This window comes from Melospiza melodia, chromosome Z, assembly GCF_035770615.1.
Source record: "Melospiza melodia melodia isolate bMelMel2 chromosome Z, bMelMel2.pri, whole genome shotgun sequence".
Taxonomy (NCBI): domain Eukaryota; kingdom Metazoa; phylum Chordata; class Aves; order Passeriformes; family Passerellidae; genus Melospiza; species Melospiza melodia.
This window is the reverse complement of record NC_086226.1, coordinates 11,420,577-11,441,620: the sequence shown is the minus strand read 5'-3', so window position 1 is coordinate 11,441,620 and position 21,044 is coordinate 11,420,577. Positions and strand designations below refer to the sequence as shown.

The 21,044-nt window shown below is 41.7% G+C and overlaps 1 protein-coding gene and 1 long non-coding RNA gene across 2 annotated transcripts in view; one reads left to right on the top strand and one right to left on the bottom strand.

The window, feature by feature from the left end:
• The window catches only part of LMBRD2 (LMBR1 domain containing 2), a 32,605-nt gene extending 25,800 nt beyond the window's left edge, over positions 1-6,805 (top strand). The window contains exon 18 of the mRNA XM_063180935.1: positions 883-6,805. Within this exon, the coding sequence (XP_063037005.1) occupies positions 883-943 (61 nt within the window). The 3' untranslated portion in view covers positions 944-6,805. The remainder of the gene's footprint in view (positions 1-882) is intronic.
• An 82-nt stretch (positions 6,806-6,887) lies between these two features.
• LOC134432336 (uncharacterized) lies at positions 6,888-21,004 on the bottom strand. The gene is made up of 3 exons (XR_010031295.1): positions 20,812-21,004; positions 9,429-9,636; positions 6,888-7,289 (listed from the first exon to the last, which is right to left on the bottom strand). It is a non-coding gene; the product is annotated as an uncharacterized LOC134432336 (long non-coding RNA).
• Between the last annotated feature and the right edge of the window lie 40 nt (positions 21,005-21,044).

The window sequence follows — 21,044 nt, the reverse complement described above, 5'->3', positions numbered from 1 at the left end:
GCAAATACTTTTCAAGCACAGTGTCAGAAGTCTCCAGGAATCTATATATGCTTTGCAAAGTGGAACATTCTAAACTTCTTCTTTAAAAAGAAAATCAGGAGCTTCAAAGCTTAGTTGGGCTTTGCCTAGTAACCTTCATTTCATTTCATGGAGGTAATAAGTCAAGAGTAATTGCATATGGAATTTCAGTTAATGTAGAAGTAGCTTATGTAACATTAGTTTTCAAAACTAGAGCTCCTGCAGTAAATATAACACTTTTGGACTGTAAGGGCAGTTAGGATACCAGGTTCTGGCTTTGTGTTCATTCAGATTTTACTAGATACTACAGCAAGTAGCTTCATTGTGCCTGTGTTGGACTTTGTGCTTTTAAAGTGTTTCTAAAAATATATTTGATCAACAATTTGTGAAATTTCTTTTTTACCAATAAGCATGCAGGCATTTGTTTGATGCAGGCGTTATCTTTGATATTCTTCTTCTAAGAATACCCCATGAGATGTACTGTTAAGCACCTGCAGCTACTTTATGGGTGCCCTTGTTTGTTTGGATTTATTGTGTTTCGGGTTTCTGTTGGTTTGTTAAGTTGTTGGTATAGTTGGGATTTTTAAAAAGGTCCTGTTCAACCAAAACATCAAACTTCTTTCCTTTGTTTTAGGAAACAGTTCTTTAAGACTCCCAGTATTCATATAACTGTTTCTCTTGGTGACATGAGGTTTAATTTAATGACTGTCTTTCAAATTCTCATGAATACTAATTCAGTAGAACATCAAATTCATCATCCACTAGAGTCAAGGAGAAAGATTGCAGTGAGAGTTAGATGATTTAATGGGTCTTTATTTTTCTATTTCCTGTGACACTTTTTCACTTCCAAAATTCATTCTGCAGGTACCAGCCTGGTGGAAGATACCTGTCAATGTCTCGAAGCAAAATATTTGATGATGTCTAAGCTTATGAAAGCTAAAGAAAATTCAGTGGAAATCTAGCTCCTACTCATTGCTTGGAAAATACTGCATTTGCAATATGTCACTGAACCGTCAAAGACTCTTTAAAAAAAAACATGAAGGAACAACACTTTGGGGAATGCACGTGTATGATAACTTCACCTCTAGTGATAGGAATATGCTTCTGCTGTTGTAGATACTGTTGTGCATCAGTGTGGGCTTTTGTGTCATGACCAAAAGGAGAAAACTATTTAAAGTTAATAGATGATAAACTCACTAATATACCTAGGGCTCAACTTGAACTGTAACAGTCTAAGTTTGGGGAACAGATTTTCTGGAATTTTTTATTTTGTATTTTAACCAATGCTGTGAGAGCATATTGATGTATCCAAAGTGCAGTTATATCAGCTATGCTTTTGCTGAGAAAGTTAGTCACAGACTGGTTTGGGTTGGAAGGAACCTTAAAGATCATCTAATTTCAAGCCCCTCTGCCATGGCAGGGACACCTTCTAGTGCTGCTCAGCCCTCCATCCAGCCTGGCCTTGAACACACCCAAGGATGGGACATCCACAAGTTCTGTATGGCAACCTGTGCCAGTGCCTCACCACCCATACAGTAAAGAGTTTCTTTACATATCTTATCTAAATCTGTCTTCTTCAGATGTTCAGCCATTTCCCCTTGTCGTGTCACTACGCTTCCTGATATAGAGTCTCTCTCCAGCTTCCCTTTAGGCACCTTCAGACGCTGGAGGGTTTTTCCTGTGAGGTCTCCACACAACATTCTCTTCACCAGGCTGAAAAGCCCCAACTTTTTCAGCTGATCTTCACTGAGGGAGGTGCTCCAGTCCTCTCACCAACCTGGTGGCCCCCTCTGTGCTGGCTCCAGCCGGTCCCTGTGGTTCCTGTGCTGGGAGCCCAGGGCTGGATGCAGGGCTCCAGGTGGGTCTCAGCAGAGCAGAGCAGAGGGGCAGAATCCCCTCCCTGCCCTGCTGCCCACGGGGCTCTGGGTGCAGCCCAGGACACGTTTGGCTCTCTGGGCTGGGAGTGCCATGGCTGGGCCATGTGCAGCCTCTCACCCACAGCACCCCCAAGCCCTTCTGGGCACGGCTGCTCTGGGGCTGCTCATGCCCAGCCTGTAAGCTGTGCCTGAGATTGCAATGACCCAGGTATAAGACCTTGCCCTTGCTTTGTACAGACACATCTCTCAAGCCTGTCCAGGTCCTTCTGGATGGCTTCCCTTCCTTCCACTATCAACTGCACCGCACAGCTTGGTGTCCCCAGATAGCCCTTTAGGTTCCTTCCATCCTGGTACTCTGTGATTCCATGAAATTTTTTGGTATAAATTTTGGAGCGATGTGTGGTGGTCAGAAAAGGCTGTATTTTTTCTTTTCCAACATTATAAGCAGATACATGATTTTAGCATGTGTAAATAGTTGAAATTGAATATGGACCTGAGTGTCACTGTCATATGAGCGTATGTGCAATAGCAGGAATACGTTATTAAAGATACAGTGTCTGCTTAAGATCTTTACAGATGTAATGATTCAAAATCATGGCACTAGTGTTTTTGTAACTGTAAAAGAAATATACTATGAAGATGGAGTTAAATGCTGAAACATGATAATTTGCACGCGCCTCAGGCACGGCTTCAAACTCTAGACTATTTCTTTAAAAGAAGGGAAATACATAGCATGACTAGGTAATGGTCTTTTTATATTCTAAATACCCTGGTTGCATTATATATATCAGTTTTTAAGGTGCCTGTATTTTGCAGTAGGTTGTCGCAAAAAGAATAATACTTTGCCATTCAAAAATGCCAATTATTAACAGTGTAAAAAAGCTTCACATTAATTTCATTAGTGTAGGCATATTTTTAAACCATAGTTAGTTGTATGAATTTTCAAATATAATCATAAGGTAAAAGATGTGGTCAGATTCGTGATAACTTTGAAAATTTGAATAATTTAAAGCATTTTGGTTTTTGTCGGAAATCTTTGCCACTTGGGAGCTTTCTTATGTGCTTTTTGCAAAATTATGTTGAAAACTAAAAGAGAACATGTTTTTATCATACATTCTTTATCATGCTTAAAAAACACATCCTTAAAGCAGCTAGGAATGGATTATTCTGGAAAGTAAGTTTTCATGAATGACATATTCTAGTAATTTTTAACAATAGTCTGTGTTTTCTCAAGTAATTGTTAATGGGGATCTAACTCTACCTCCTGTGATTTTAGTATATGTGTTGTAACAGTAGTGGTATTTGTAATACATTGATCTGCCTGTTTTGAAACACTGAATTGTTACTATGAAGGAGAAAAAAAATCTTTATTTGTATAGAAATAATTATATTAATAAATTAGCAGACATACAATAATTGTCAGTTTTGTTCTTAGGCGAATACAGTGAATGTCAGCCATGCCCACAGGCATTCAAGCTCATACTATTTCCAGACTACTCATATGAGGTCACTTTAGTTTGAGTACTTTGTGTTTGTAAAAGTTTGTTCCAAGTCTTAGGCTTGAATCTTATCAGGGACTGGAAGTTGAGAAGATGAGTCTCTCTTTATTCAGATATTTCTTCAGGAATTCTATGCTAGCACCTATTTAATTTATTTTTGAACTACTTAGTAGTACTATCTTGAATTCATCCTTATACGAAAGGCGTTGTATACGTTCTTGGGCACTCATCCATATGACTGTTCTTAGACTCTATATTTCTGTTTTAAAAATTTATATCAGCAGTTTATTTATGAAAACCTGTGGCAGAAATAAAATTCAAACTCTTTATATAACTCTTGTCACTTCAAAGGGATCTCATCAGAGCCAGTAGAAAAGCTATTACAAGGAGCTTCTGTTTTCTGAAAATCTGTGAAATAACTTTACCTCCTCCCTGGTGACCAGATAATGGGATTGAGCCTTCTTGGGGCCTGTTTTTTCCCCTCTCAGTGAAATGGCTGCAAACAGAATTTTCAGAGGAAACATGGTCAAGGTTTTATATAAAACAGGTAATTAGTCCCTAGTGCAGATTTCATTGGAATACAGTAATTTGAAGAGTTGACTGTATAAATTAATGGCAGTGGGATTTCAGATTCTAGCATAGACATTCCGCGCTGAATGTTTTTGACGTTGCAGTGCAGTAAGGGAGAACCAGTGGCTGCTTTTTGAGCTCTGAAAAGCTGTAAAGATTTCTCTGTATCATGCTTGGCAATGCCTGGTGTCACATCCTCTCTGAATGCTGTTGGGTTAAACAGGGAGTTGATAAGTGAAGTCAGGTTTCCTCCATTGTATGTATTGCTGACCAGGAGTTATCCAGGCTCTAATTACATGCAATTTATTGCCTAATTTAAAGTATGTTTTGAAAACTCACTATGGGTTCATATGACTGAATCTGGAATACTTTCAATAAAGAAATAATCATGTACAACTATAGAAGAATATTATTTTCTGTTCACTTAAGCTAGTTTCAAACAAGTTTGGTTACTGCTAGTACAAATAGTGCAGAACTTGGCTGGGGGCTGTGTCCCTAAGGATTTACCCCTCTCCAGAGAGCTGTGGATGCCCTGTCCCTGGAAATGTTCAAGCCCAGGCTGGACATGGTTCAGAGCACCCAGTTCTAGTTGAAGATGTGCTGGCTAACCAGGAGGGCTGGACTAGGTGGCCTTTACAGATCCCTTGCAACCCAAACTGTTCTGGGATTCCATGGTGCTTCTCAGACAGATTGTGGCAAATCTTGATGGGTTCTTTCCTGCTACAGCTCCAGTCCTAGTAGCCCTACAGCTAAATGAAGTTAAAACTAGCTTTGATGTGTTTAAGCAGTGACTGTATTCTAGACTAACAGTGTTCCTGCATCACTTCTGATGCTACAGATTAGGTGATTTAAGTACAATTCCCTTGCAAACTGTGCTATTGGAAACTGAGTGTTAACGTATTTTTCAGTCAGTGTATTTATAGAGTCATATTTATTTGCTGCTAAAGAATGTAAATTTTATATATCTTTATTGTTTCACTTCCTGAATTACTGAGCAGTTAGTGTATACTTCTTGCCATCATTTCTGCAGTTTTCTCTCTATCAGTGAACACCAAAAAAGCCCCAAAACACCAAAAATCCCACCCAAGTTAAGTACAAATATTTTAATGTCTTCCTGTCAAAGATTTAAATGAGTGAAAAAAATGTGTGCAAGTCACAATGAGCTTCAAAAAGCAGTGTGAAAACAGTACCTATTCAGTGTTGGAGTTCTTAAAAAGTATGGATAGGCAAAAAGCTGTAGTCAAACTTATTACTCCTACTAGATTTGTAGTTCTCCTTTTGTTAATACATATTTTGATATGTTTATTGGGAAATATGTGCCCTACTGAGCTAAGGAGGAGTGCATCTCTCAGCTGTGAAGTGAGGCAGTGTTTTTATGAGGGAAGGTAAAAGATAATGTAACTTCTAATCTGTGCTTATAGTGATAGTTTGCTTTGGGCAAAGGACGACATCGCTTCTTATTTAACTACAGTAAAGTGTTAAGAAAAAAAGAAACTTTATGCTTCTATAAATTACACTACTGGAAAAATCATGGTATGTAATCTGACTTTATTTTGCAATCAGGCACTTGTAAAGCAGTCATTAACAGTGTTAACAGGAATGGTAGGAAGCTGCTGTCTTTTCAATATTTTTTCGTGCTATTGTAAAATATAACATGAACAATGATTTTTACATAGGAAGTATTAAAAATTATTACTATGGTTTTCTATAATTATGATAATTTGTATTTTATTAAATTTGTCTTGGAATACTGTAAATACTATGTGAAAAATACTATATTTAGTTTCAGTTTTCATTATTGCATTAATTACTTGAAATCTGAGGGGCATTCATAATACCAAATAGAGAACACTTTATGAAGGAAAACTTTTTATGGAGCTTCTTAAAAAAATCTCACTGGTTCACTATAGAGATATAGGTGCATCTTAATTATTAACAATAACATTGCTAAGGGGATATATTGTGTCTTAGCTTTTTAATTTTTCTTTGAAATTCAAAAAATTGTTACTTTTTTCAGAGCAGCTTAGTTGTGAATCTTGTAAACTTTCTGAAACTTTTACATTCCTTTTCCCTAATGGGCTCTGCAGGAATATGTACTGCTTCATGGCAGTCACCTAACACTAGCTGTGCCTCTAATTAAGTAGTCTAATCTGAAGCTGAGACACTCCTACACCATTTGATTATGTTAACAGAAATTTAGCATTCCTAGCCAAAAAAAAAAAAAAGGCACGTTGAATTTGATCCCTTTTAAATACATTAATTGCTGTTGTTGATTTTTTTGCATTATATTTGATACCCTCTGTTTGGGTCATATCATAAGCCCAATCAGGTTTATTCTTTGTTTCTCTTAGAATGCATTGGAATGAAGTCCTCAGCATGCTTTTGTGTGCATGTGTGTGTTTTAGTATGCAGCTTCACTTATTTCCTCAGGATGATGTTGTTATATTTGACATATTCCTGTGAACTAGTAGTTTCAGAGTGATACTTTCGCTGTCACTGTAGAAAATAATTATTTCCATTAGAAATACATTGTGTTTCTGTAGAGGCATCTGGAAGATAAGGGAATTCATTTGTAAGTATAGGTTTAGTCATAGGCCTCCATTCTCCAGTGTATATCAAGATAGGCTGTAGGAGTGCTGCTTATGGATAGACTATCTTCTTTTGCCTTATGAAACAAGTATGTGTGCATAAATACCTTGTTTTGAAATTCATGGAGTTAAACATTTTTCTCTGTAGTGTTCTGAATTACTGTTGTTACTTGATTATATTTTTGAAATGTGTGTTACAATATATATAATCAAATACTTAAATTGGCATGAAATAAATCATTTCTGCAATACATTTTCCCTGGTGTATTTTAGATATTCATACTTCTCTGAGCTATTTTTGAAAGTAGTCATTTAGAGAAACTTGATCTATTTATTTTTTCCAGGTGGAAGTTTTATTAAAAGTATATTCATACTTTAGAAGCTAATCCAACCTTGTTTTGTTTATCACTTTGAATCTTCTTGAAGGCAGATTAAGAAAGGAGATTGAGAAGAGTACTGCATACGTGGTGTTGTCAGGGAAACCTCTGAGAACACTGTGTGCTTCTGGGACTAACTTGGCACTGTGGGGCATTAGGTGGGATGAAAGGTAGGGTCTGTACATCTCTTCTTCTTTTGTGAGAACTCATACTAGGACAATTCCTTCTAGTTCATCCAGGCCCCTGGGGACAATGAAGGCAAGAGACTGATCCACTGCAGCTGTGAGGAGATGGACACAGCAAACAAATTGACTCCGTCTCATCTTTCTCATTCTTACATGCGTTTTGCTTTTATCTTCCCTACAGAAAAGAAAAAAAAAAGGTAAAGGAAGAAGAGAATTTTTTAAAATTTAAATATTTTACTACGTCTGTAAGTTGGGGGAGGTGATTCTGCCCTTCGGCTCTGCTCTGGTGAGACCCACCACTGCTGCATCCAGCTCTGTGGTCCCCAGCATGAGAGGGCCATGGATCTGTTGGAGCAAGTACAAAGGAGAGATGCAAAGACAGTCAGGGAGTTGGAGCACCTCCTCTGTGACAAAAGGCTGTGTTGAGTTTGTTCAGCCTGGAGAGGAGGAGGCTTCAGGGAGATCTCACTGCAGCCTTTCAATACTTCTGGGGGGTTTACAACTCGGATAGAGCCTATAAGGGATAATGGTTTTAAACTGAAAGAGGGTGGATTAAAGTAAAACATAAGGAAGAATTTAACAATGTGAGTGGTGAGATAGTGGCACAAGTTGCCCTGAGAGGTGGTGGATGTCCCATCCCTTGTAACTTTCAAGATCAGGCTGGAGGGTGCTCTGAGCACCTCATCTAGCTGAAGGTGTTCACATTCATAGCAGTGAGGTTGCAACTAGATGACCCTTACGTTCTTCCAAAACAAACTATTCTGTGATTCTGTGAGTGATCTGTGTATATATATTTTTTAGAGGTGGTTTGAATAGGGAAGTGAATCATTTTCCAGGTAGTTAACCAGCCACATTCTTCCTCCAGAACTTAGAGTGATAACTTACTACCAGTCTACCATCTATGCAATTCAGTTAATGGGAATTGTCCTTATTCAATACAAACTTTCAGTTATTTGTTGTCAGATCTTTATTTTCTCAGAGAAGAATATAAATTCTGGTGTTTTGTTGTTAGCAGTTGCTAATGGAACTACATTGAGTGTTCAGTGGATTTTACATCTTCTGAAATACCATCTGCCTGACTGTGAAATTACCAGACTTCTGATTTAACTACCCTTCCCTCTGCAGCTGCACCTGCAGAGTGCCATGGTGCTTGTTCATCCTGGTTTCTGCTCTGCATGCTGTGATAAAGATCTTCACCCTTTCTCTCCATAAACATCCTGTCTTTCGCATCTTATTCTGCACTGGCTCATTATGTGCCATTGCCTTTGGGATTTTTTGAGAGCTTTATCAAAAAGCCAAAGTTGGTCAGGGCCCAGCTGAGGGAGAAGACAATTTCCCTCCACAGGCAGCATGACCTGGACTGCAAAGAGAGATTCAGCTCATGAACAGAGGTCAGATATTGGAGTGATTTATGAATCTGGGCTGCACACAAACACAAGAAAAGCTCTCAGGTTCCTCCCACAGAAATGTCTAGTTAAAAGTGTGTGTTTTGAGTTGCTCAGCAAGATGTGCTGTAACTGAGCCAGCGCCTAGGCATGTCTGTGAAAACCTGCTAAGCCTTTGCAATCTAAGTGAATGCTTATAGTTAAATCATCCACAGTCAAAAAAAAAATTTCCAGAGTTTAGGAAAGGTCATCTATTCTAAGTAAACTTCATAAAGACCGGATACTGCTGAGAATTTTCCATGTGTATTCTCTGTTCATCTTTTCCCCCAGAGGCTGCTCCTTTCATAAGCATTTGTAGTCATGCTTTTTATTTTGGAAGATTTTGCTGGTTTCAAATCAGTCCTGAACAAATGTGCTTGAGATCACCCAAAAAATCACCAGCAAGGGCATGAGCAAAAGTCAGAATTAATATTAAACTACAAAGCACAATGAATGCATCAGTAAGATTCACTCTACTTACAATGGACAACTGAGGCACAACAAGGGAAAGCAAGCAACAACAAAACCAAAAAAATCCAGACAATCAAAACAGAAATTATTTGAAAACTGGCTCTGTGGGTGTGGGTGTGGGTGTGTGTGTGTGTACAGACACTGTTTAAACAAGTGTCAAACAGTCTAGATAAAGTGTAAACAAGGATGAAAAGGAATATGGCCTACAGTTTAACAACTTATACCTTAATTTATAGCTTCACTTTAATAATCTAACAGAGAAATCACTTGCCAGCATTTAGCCTAAATTATAATTGTAACTTAACCTAACTTCCAGATTTGCCATAGCATATGTGCAGAGGGTATGCAGGCAGACATAGTCAGGGCAAGATAAGGTTGCTGTGGAAAAATCTCCCTCAGAACTTGATGAAAAAACTCACTTTGGATGCTTTTGAGTCTCCTGATGAGCAAAGGGCTGGGCCTTGAGGAGTGAGGGTGTCGGCCTAGGACGCATGGTGGTTCAGTGATCATCCAGGTATAGCAACCCTGGAGTTTTGCTGGCTCTGAGAGGCGTCCCCCTCGGAGGGACATTGCTGGTCACAGGCCTGCTGCATTCCAGGAGAGCTCAGTGGGCCCCATCTTGGACTGCTGTTTACAGGGTTGCAAAAGAGAAGGTTTTAATCACAACAATGTTTCATCCTGGCCACAGTTTGGGTCGGCACTTTCTTTGAAAGTGTGAGAATCAGAATGTTATGCCATTCAGGCCAGAGAGATGCTTTCCAAGCCTGCTCATGAGAAAAACAAGCTTGTTAGGAGTTCCTGGGAACAGACTGTTTCTGATAAGCTCAGAAAGAGCTGAGCCCAGGTGGTGTTTCCAAGGAAAGGCCTAACAAGCATTTCTCAGATCACACTGCAGCCTTGGAAGGAATGGCAGGGGGTGCACCATCACAAAAATCTGTGGGAATCATGAAGGTAAGTGGAAGTGGTGTATAACTTCCAACACATTTCAGTGAGCAAGCAACAGCTTTCAAGCCCAGGTTTCACAAAATAACTACCAAGTCTGTTGCATGAGGCCTGTGGCAGCCAGTGCGGTATAGCACCACTCCCTTCAGAGACAGCTTGTGTGTGGAAAGGAATGAGGCTAAGCCAGCCTAGGGCAGAGAGAGACAGGACAAAGGAAGCATGTTGAGAGGCAAAGTGAAACATAAGGGAGTGTTTGAGCTGTGGTGGGAAGGGAGGTGTGAGTTCTGCTGGCTCCTGGGGTGAGCTTGTCACTTTTTGCTGTTCCCAGCCTCACCATGTATTTTCTGTAGGAAATCTGATAGCAACATGCTGGTTGCTGGCCACTAAGCCCCAAGAATATGTAGCTTTGACTGCAGAGGAGTGACCAAAGCCTGCGTTGGGCTTAGTACTGTGCCACACCTTGTACCTTTTGCCTTTCATTTCTGGTATTAAACCCAAACACAGTTCATGGCTTGAAGTTAGGGATTTCCTGACATAGGGAAATTGAGGAAGTGATTTGGAGGGAGTATGAGTATTCATGCAATTCAGAGCACCAAAATAAAATACTTGTTGTTTTGCCTCTCAGACAATTCAGCGGTGAGCTGGGAAGACAGAGACACAGGGAGTCACGCCTTCTGAGCTAATGCTTAGAAGGGCTTCACAGATCACCAGAAACTTGTTTTCTCTGAGCAATAAACATTGCAGAGACTGTAGTTAAAGAACACTGATGAAGTGTAAAACAGTAGCCAAGCAAGTGTAGAACCACAGGACCGGGATCTGCAGGCTCAGGGCAGCAGTCTGTCCCAGGTACCCACAGAGGTGGAAGCCCTCTGCTAGAGGGGATGACAGCATGAGTTATGGTGAGTGTACCCCTTTTGTTGGTTCTGAATGATTTGGAATTTATTTAGAAATAGAAATAAATAAAAACCTTAAAAACACTTCCAGAAAATGGGACGAACTTGTTTCCTGTTGAAAGGCTGTTGAAATATAATCAGATATTCAATCACAATTTACTGGGAACAAAAACACTAATGAGCTCTAGGAATTGCCAGGAGTCATAATTACTAATGAACTATAAGAATTAACAAGCTTGATTCTACTGTCATTGAAATGAAGGCCTTTGTCAGCAGCAGTAGCAAACTATGTCTTAGGTGGTTATTTCTCTGGGAACTGTTAATGGGCTTGACTGAGCTCATTAGTACATTAGAACAAAGGACAGATATTAAACCAGTCATTAGATTAGCTATAGATTCTATCCACTGGAGCCCATAGCTTGTTGATCCTTCAAAGGGATCCGAGCTGTAATGTTCAGTGTTGCAATTTGAGCTTATCTACAACACTTCATTTACTTTGGAGTAGATATGTTGATAAATACTAAACCAGTATCCCTACAGAAAAGTAATCTCAGGAACAGGACTCAGAATAACTGGCCCAATGTCACAATGAAGAGATCTGAGCTTTTGTTTTTTGCTTGGAAATAATTTAGCACTTGCAGAGAACAATAAAATATCACAGTCTGCAATATTATTCTTGGGTTCCAACAGTATAGTATTAGATTCAAAAGTTGTTTCCTTGGATGCTTACACTCAAGATACTTTTCATTTCTCGGTTACTTTAAAATCAAGAACTCCAACTCTGCTATCTTCCACCTTGGCTTCTGCCACAAAATCAGGAAGAGCACCATAGCAACTCAACCTGTGCAGAGTCAAGTTTCTGCTGGATACGAATTTTCTTTCTTTGGCAACATTTTCAAATTTGCTGTGTTCCTGACTTTCTGGTGATCCTAGAAAGATGCAAAAAACTTTTCTTCACATGGCTTGAGAAGCTTGTCCCCAGCTAAGTAGGGGTGAACTACAGAGACACATGACACAAGAGTGACGATCCCAGCTTGCGGCTTGCAGTAGGGCACTCTGCTACAGCACACACCTTAATTTTCTACAGCAGAGCAGGAAGGATTTAAAAAATATCACCCATGTTATGCCAAAATTCTCCTTCAAGGAACTGAGGTGTTTGTGCATAATGGTGGTATGCCAGTTGATTCATAAAACTCACGTGAGTGCTGAACTTCAATCTGTAATGGAAGAAAAGCAAGGCTCTTTACTTGGGTTCTATTGCTTTTGTACATTTTAATTGCTACTTCCTTGTCAAATCTATAAATTGTGAATTCTTTAATAGTTTAAAAGTTAATGAAGTTAGCTAACTCCTCAATTAATCCTTTTGAAAAGAATAAAAAATACCCTTGAAGAATAGAAAATATCCTTTATTCCTTTTACCTCTTCAATGCATACTTGAAGATTAAATTTCTTTCAGAGCATGTCTGCTTAGAGCAAGAGCACATACCTTGTATCAGCAGCCTCTTTGTCAGCTGCATGTGTGATTGTCCCACCCAAACACTGCCACTTCCATCCCACACCACCACACACCCCTCTGGACTGCTTGCTGCTTTCCTTGCAACAGGAAACTGTGGGCTGCTTTCCAAGAGACCCCAGTTACGGTAAGTATCCCTGTGTTTGAAATAACCTTGTTATTCATGTGAGGCAAAGTCCTGCGTTCCAGAAAACCATGGACAGCCTTCAAAAACTCTACACAACAGATTGTGCCAATGATAAAGATGTATTTAAATACCTGTCTATGTGTACAGCTAACTAGCTGTCCACAGCAGGTGCTCAATGAGAAACTTATTGAATATTCTGTAAGACTCACTAAACCCCTGAGCTCAGTGTAGCGATCCTTTCATCTTCCTCATCAATTGAAAAGCCCCTTTCAGAACAGTCTCCACAAGTCTAGAGCAGAATTGTTCAGGAGGACCTCCTTCCCCTCCCTTGCAACAGTGAAGGGCTGAATTCTTTGGCAGAAGGAATTCAGTGGGTTTGGATGTGAGCTGTGACATTTCACAATTCCCATGTCAGGAGCCCTTAACACATTATCCCTTTCCAGGAAACTTTTCTAGGAAAGTCCCTAGGCTAGACATTCAATGAATTGAGTGCTTTGTAAACTTTGCAAAAGAAGCCTTGTGCCCTCCAAGGGCTGCTCCCAGCGTGTTCCCTGGCTCCTGAGCTAAACATTAAGGCAGGGGACCGATGCCTTATCCATTCAAACTACAGAAGATATCTCATGTTGATGACCAGGGACATGTCAAGCAAAAATCCAAAACTTTGAGAAAAAAAATGGAAGAGATGTATTGCCTTTTGTGCTTTCTTTTCTTTCCACATGCCTCAGTTTGGGTAGCAAACTGTTGAAATGTTGATGATAGATAAAAAACTACACTGACCTGGATTTCATACCTAGGAATGTTTTGTGTTTTATTCAAAGTACAAGATCCACCAGGGGTATACCTGGATTTGAAACTGCGGGACTTAACTCCCTGAATGTGCTTGTCTAAAATCTGTTTTATCTGGCTGCATTAGCTTTGACTAGGAATAACATGGTAAAGAATTGGACGTGCATGGGGAAGGAAGAGTTAACTTCCACTTTTGCAGCCTTACTTCACTATTTAGAAAGACTGTTATTTAGAAAGCCACTGTCAGGGACTGTGAGGAATGGAGATGGGCTTTGCAGATAACCCAAGCTGCTTAAGGAATCGTACATTACAACAGTAATGACAGGGTACCTGTCCTCCACAAACCTGTCAGTGCTGCTGGAAAACCCTTTCTTATATACATCACTGCAGTCCTGGCAATCAGAGTAGTTATTACCTTGCCAGGGTCTTGACTACTTCTATTTCAACTCCCATGATAGTTCCAGTATTTTCAAGTGCAAAACATTTTCATATACTGCCTTTTTTCCTGTGGATTCTTCAGAGGCTAAAATTAATCTTTTCTTCACAAACAAGGAATAAGTAACAAATGCTTTCCCACCACTTTGGGGTAAAAGGAGGCAGAGAGTTCAGTTTGTTGTGATTTGAATCACATTTGTGACAATGTCTGTAGGAGAAGAGGTGGGGCACCAAACCTCTCAGAAAGACCCACTGCTTGGGGGCAAAGCCACTCAGTCCTCATCCTCCCACTTTACCCTTAGTCCCTAACTAAGAAACAAGCACAGTTTTGTGTCATGTAATGACAAATGCTGCAATATATGGCTGGAGCTCCAAATTTTCCCAAGGTCCAGAGCCCTCTGTTTTTCTTAAGATGAGGTCTGGTTCCTTATAGGCAACAAGGGACCGGTGTGACAGCGCAGTTAGGAGCGTTTACCTGACGTTTGTGCCAAAGCATTGCTGAAAGCAGCCAAAGCCACCTTCTTTCTTGCTGCTGAATGCCTTTTTGGTGATGGCAGGACAGGGCTGTGCCAGGTCAGTGCAGGCAGGGAGCCATGTCAGCAGAAAAGCTGGACTCCCACACTGGAGTTTCTGCTCGGAGGAGCCTCTTACGCTCCAGGAAGCTGCATGTCGTGGACTGCAGCACAGCACTGCAGCCTCTGTCCTTGGCAGACACAACTGGTGGTGGACTGAATGTGCCACTCTTAGAGCTTACATAATATTTATAGTATAATTAGAATGAACATTTGTCTTGTAATAGTCTATTCTAAGAAATGTTTTGTTACTTTTTGTAAGCTGTTTTTTTTTGGTTTTGAGTGGGCGTTTTAGTTTGGTTTTTTTTTTTTTTTCTTGGCATCATCGAAACAGCCATCTTTGGTGGCATCCGGGTGGTATGACTGTTTGTACAGAAACTTGTGAGGTTTCATCCATCAGAAGATAGTGACTTACCCCTGCAGATAACAAACATACCAGATTATGCAATTTCTGGGTAGATAATGTTAGCAAATTCTTGATAGCATTATCTGGCCTCAAATGCAGAAATGGTGTATCAGAAACATGACAGTAGTTGTAGTCTGGTTTCTTGTTCACATGTCTGAACTAAATTTTTCACTAGCACAAATCCATTTGAGACAATTATGACTAATTTTTTTTTAAAAAAGGATAAGCCTTTAGACAGAGAAAGTAGCTTGCAAACACTTAAATGCTGACTTGTGGCAGTATCCTACAATGATTGAGTCCTGGTAGCTGCTACTGGTTTGTGCTGTGGCAGGATGCCCATCAATATCAGTGTCTGTAATGGAGATGCACAACACGACACAGAGCAAGAATATTCACACATGTGAAGGGCTAGGGACTGGGTGACTAACTTTAAGGAGCAATACAGATACCAGGCACTTCATTTCTGTCGTCTCAGGCCTAAACACAGATTAGATGCTTCTAAAATCATCAGGAACTTTGCTAGGGAGTAAAGTTATGAGTAGTGGAAAAGATCTTGAACCACACCAGGGTCTGTAACATGTTGTAATTAGGCAAATGGAGTTTGAAACGTTTGGGGAGCCCTGCTACCATTTCTGCAGCATGGAGTGTGCCTACTTCTCTGCATTTCCCTGTTTGATGCCTTCTGCAGCATGTCCTTGTAGAATGTGTCACTATACCACTGTTGAATCCTCCTTGGTCCCTTCCCACACAAACCACACAGATTTCTACTGCTCTGTACAAGATGAGAGCATGAATGATGGCCTGGGAACAATGCTCCCCTGCTCCTGGTGGCTCCCACCCAGCCTGCTGCTAGACAAGAAAAAGTGATTTATAAAAGAAAGCCTTGGGTGCATTTGGGGAATTTAACATATATTTTGTTGCTCCTGGCAGTTGCTAGACTAAAGGTCAGATAGAAGGTTTCTGGCTGGTGTGCAAGAAAGATTAAGTCACAGATGGGGCATGTTCCCTCACAGGTTGGACAGGAGGGCCTGTGGTGGATGATCCAAATAACTGATGTCAAAATCTGCTGGGCATCACCAAGACATATTTCCATCTCTATTTAAAATCATTCTTGATTATCTGCTAAACAGGGTCAAGTAAGGGGCCTACATGAAGACATCATTACCCTGCAGTCCATAGAGATAGAGAGATATCACCTCCCTAACTTCCCAGCTAAGAAGAAAACCACCATCCCATTTCAAAGGAAACGGTAACAGGGAGGGGCAAAGCAATCTCACTGCTGAGACAGACCTCAGCTCTGTGGGTGTGAAAATAATGACACACAACATAACAGTCTAACTTCCCATTAAAGCAGTTCACAGCTGGCAAAATGTGTCTCTTACCTCAGAAAGAGCAGGAGAAATGCTACAGACTGCCTTTTGGCCCCCTGCTAGGAGCTGAGTTTGAAGAGGACCTCATACTCCTCTCTCCTGCTTTATGTTCAAGGTCTTGTTTATGGGCAAAAAGAAAGAATGTCTTACATGAAAGTAAAGCCAAGATTTTATTGTTAATTGAGATCTGCAGAGTGTGTTATCTTTAATCCAAATCTGATAGAGAAAAAAAAACCCCAAGGCAGTTAATATTGCAATATGGTTAAAAGTGTCAATAGTCATATTAGTAATACAATTGCAATACACTTACTTTTTGTCCTTTTTTTTTAGGATTATGCTTACCTTTCCATTGCTCTTCTATGTCTTAAAGTCATAAAATCATAGAACAGAATATGATGAGTTGGAAGGCACCTATCATGATCATCTAGTCCAGCTCCTGGGCCTGTACAGGACATCCCAAGAGTCACACCATGGACCTGAGAGAACTGCCCAAACACTTCTTGACCTCTGTCAGGCTGGTGCTGTGAGCACTGCCCTGGGGAGCTGTTGCTGTGCCCAACCACCCTCTGGGTGAAAATATTTTTCCTGATATCTAGCCTAAACCTCCCCTGACACAACTTCAGGCCATTCCCTCAGTTCTGTCACTGTCACCACAGAGCAGAGATCAGTGCCTGCCCCTCCTCTTACCCTCGTGTGGGAGTTGTATCTGCAGTGAGGAGTCCTCAGTCTCTTCCAGGTTGAACAGCCCAAAAGACCTCAGCCAATCCTCACATGGCTTTCTATCCAGACCCTTCACCATCCTCATGGCCATCATTTGGATGCTCTTTAATGGTTAAATGTCTTTCTTACACTGCAGCACCCAAAGCTGCCCCAGCACTCGAGGTGAGGCCGCCCCAGCTCAGAGCAGAGCAGGACAATCCCCTCCCTTGCCCGGCTGGTGATGCTGTGCCTGATGCCCCCAGGGCAGGGCCGGCCCTCCTGGCTGCCAGGGCACTGCTGGCTCCTGTTCAGCTCCCCATTGACCAGGAGCCCCAGGTCCCTTTCCATGCACTGCTCTCCAGCACCTCCTTCCCCAGCCTGTCTGTTCATGCAGGGCTGTCCTGGCCCGGGTGCAGAGCCCAGCCCTTCCCCTTGCTGAGCTTCATGCAGTTGGTGATTGCCCAGTGCTCTCATTTGTCCAGGGCCTCTCTGCCCTCAAGGGAGTCAACAGCTCCTCCCAGTTTTGTGTCCTCTGTGAACTGGCTTAGCATCCGTTCCAGTCCTGTTTCCAAATAATTTATAAAGGTGTTGAAGAACACAGGGCAGAGGATGGAGCCCTGTGGAACCCCACTAGTGACAGGTTACCAGCCTGATGTCACCCCAGTCACTGTAACCCTTTGTGCCCCACCCATGAGCCAGGTGCTCACACATCACAGGATGTGTTTATCCAGCTGTGAGCTGGACATTTTGTCCAGAAGGATCTTCAGAGACATTATCAAAAGCTCTGCTGAAATCTGAAAAGGTTATATCAATTGGCTTCTCTTGATCAGCTAGGTGGGCTCCCCTGTTGTAGAAGGAAAAGAGGTTCCACAAAGCAGGACTTCGCTCTCATGAAGCCAAGAGACTCTCTTCATCCATCATGCATGCTGAAGACATAAACAAGGAATGTATTAAACAAGTCAGAATCTTCAGCCTTCAGACTTTAATTCTTCAGCTTCTGGTGTCCTTTCTTAAAAAATTATCACATTGATGCACTGGGATCTGGTCAAGGTCATTTGTTTCCTAACATGCAATTACAGTGCACTCTTTTTTTTCCCCACAGGTCTGCAGCTACGTTTTACAGCTGAATTTACTGGATATGTAAATACACTAAAGGCTCTTTTTTTGTTCTCTCTGTTTGTCCAGCTCCAAGTCCATATTTCTCTAACTGACCACTGCTGTGGATCTGCAAGGCCTCCCCTGCCAAGCCTGTGCCCTGTACTGCTCTAAGCTCCATGCTGTGTCTCCATCCTGGTACTGTATTAGGTGTAAATATCTCCATTACTCATAGAAGTACTAATTGTTATTTCTACCTATATAAATCTGCACCATACAAAGAAAAACAAAATTAAAATTAATTACCACAACTCATCACTTAGAGAAATTGCTGTCACAGAATGTGAAACAAATCTATGGGCAGACCAAGAAAAGTTCAGACAGAGAAAGCCTTGTCCTGAAGCTCTGCAGAAGCATGGTGCTTGTTTCTAGCAATGGCAGTGCCAGTGCAGGTCTACCCTGCTGCTCTTCTTGCCTGCTCTCTCAGCAAAATGGGCAAGCTGTCATGTGGACAAGGCCTTTAAAGTTTTGAGTAGTAGAAGTAGTACATCCAGTGCCAGTCCATATGTCCCTAGTTAAATGTTCACTGATGAAATAGATTTATCCAAATTTTGGAAGTTTTAGAGATCAATAGCTGTGAATGAAACAGTAAAGTAAAGCTGTTCTTTTTCATTTTTCATTTCCAAATTAAGCCTTTAGTGCACAAACACACATTTCAGGACATTTCCTACCACTAATACTGTGCTGCCTAACTGGAATCAAAAGTTTATGTCAAAGGCATGAGAAAATCTTCCTTGTCAGATAATTCCCTCAGCACTGTGATTTTTCATTTCAGTGGGGATAGTAAGCAGATGGAACTGGTTTACATTTGCCCATTCATATGAATTCTTTTAAAAAAGGACTTTTATAGTGAGATCTGTTTTGCTGGAGCCTTTAAAGTCATTGTAGTAGAAAGAGACAGAACAGTATAGAAAGACATCCCTAATTGGATTCTAAAAACTGCAGTGCGAGGATTTGGCTGTTTCTCCTAGTCAGCACTGACAAAGGCACAGTTCACAAGTTCTAGCTGGAGTCTCCTGGCTCAGTGGTCTGCTTCATCTATGAAGAGCATGCCCAGACTGGATACTGGAGGTTGATACTAGAAAAAACAATCCACAAGCAAAACTATACAGGGCCAGAGACTGTGGAGAAGGGGCCTGTCTTCATCTTTATCTCCTATGACTGCCCCATGAGAGCTGTGGGCTCACATCAGCACCTCGTGCTGTGATGGCAGGTCCCCGTCCCTCTGCTGGGCATTGTGAATGTCCCTGGGAGACATTTGCTCCCTTGGGAGCTTTGGGAGAGGTTGACCCCAAACTCCCTTGGGCTTGCCTGGAATGTGCCAAAGACACCACCTACACATGTCCACTGTTCAGGCAGGGAATGCATGTACTCATTTTAAGAGAGACACTTATCCAGAGGTCTAAATTTTAGAGACTTATGAAATTGGAAGGGGTGCTAAGAAATTTTAATTCCACCAAGGCTGAAAGTTAGAATGCTCAGAAAGCCTAATGACCTAGCCTGGAACTACAAATCTTTAAATCTGGCTTCTCTACCAGGGCAAATGGGAAGAAATGAGGAGTTTGCCAGTGTGTGCCCAGGTGGCCAAGAAAGCCAATGGCATCCTGGCCTGGATCAGCAATGGTGTGACTGTTCCTCTGTGCTGGGCACCATACCTTGAACCCTGGATTCAGTTCTGGGACATTCACTTCTGAAAGGGCATTGAGGTGCTGGAGAGAGTTCAGGGAAGGGAAACATAACTGGAGAAAGGTCTGGAGCACAAATCTGATGAGGAGCAGCTGAGGGATCTTGGGTGTGTTTAGCTTGCAGAAAAGGAGGGTCAAGGGAGACTATATCACTCTCTACAATTCCCTTAAAGGAGGATGTAGCCAAGTGGGAGTCAGTCTCTTCTGCCATGTCTCAAGCCAAAGGATGAGAAGAAATAGTGCTAAGTTATGCCAGGGAAGTTTCATACTAGATATTAGGAAAAATATTTTTTTCTGAAAGAGTGGTCAGGCATTGGAATAAATTGCCCAGAGAGGTAGCAGAGTCATCTTCTCTGGAAGTGTTCAAGAGGCATCTGGATGTGGCATTTGGGAATATGTTTAGAGATTATTTTTGTGGTGCTGGGTTGACAGCTGGACTTAATGATCTTGAAGGCCTCCTCCAACCTTGATGATTCTGTAATTCTGTCACTCTGAAGACCATGCTTAGACTTTTGTCTTCTGTTCTTCTTGTGCATGTGTATCTGTGCTATGCAGGCACTTGACCTGGTTGCCAGCACTGCTGTTTCCAGTGCTGGAAAATGTTAGAGCCATCCCATACCTCTCCTCTTTCTCAGGCTTTTGTCGTGTGTCCCAGCAAATCTGCCCCCGTTGCAAAGTTGGCAAGCCTGTTGGCAGAGACACTCTTGTGGGACTTTTACAACCACATCACCTCTTTCCTTCCTGCCCTTATTTATAAGTGAGGATGCATTCATCTGTTTTGAGACCTGACTGTCTGTTCTATCTGCTGACTCATCCCTGAGTCTCTTATTCACAGACAGAGAAAAGAAACCTTGACTGAGGCAACAGCAGCTCCTGTGCCAAGGTGGCAGCCTGGCACAGGCCTGCTGTGCCGAGGAGCCTGGCAATAGCTCATGCTCTGGGTGGCAGGAGTCAGTTCTGAAATGCAGAGGCCGTGGAGAGAAGGGGCTCTGGGACACCACAAAGCCCTCTAGACTGATTGTGTATCACCAACCGTGCTGATGAGTGTCCCCAGCAAGCTGAGTGCTGAATTTGCTGCTATGTCAAGCCGGCCCTGGTTCCTGGCTGGGAAAAGCATTCAGCTCGCATACCACCAGTACATTTCTGAAGTCAGGAACCAAAACAGTTCCTGATAATTTAGAGAGGAAGCTCCAGTGAATAACAAGAAAATAATACATACCATTTGTGGTTGTTTAAGCAACGATACCACACAGGCTGAAGACATAGCTGCAGTCAGTTTGGCTCCACGGGCTGGCAAGCACAGATTCCCTGTCCTGGCAGCCAACACAGCTCCCCCCTCACCGTCCCCTCCAGATCCTCCTGCAGCAGTGCCTGGCCTGGCTCTGCCCTCTCCTGTATGACTACTGACATTACTTCCCACCACCTTTTCCTCTCCTACCTAGGGCTGCTGGC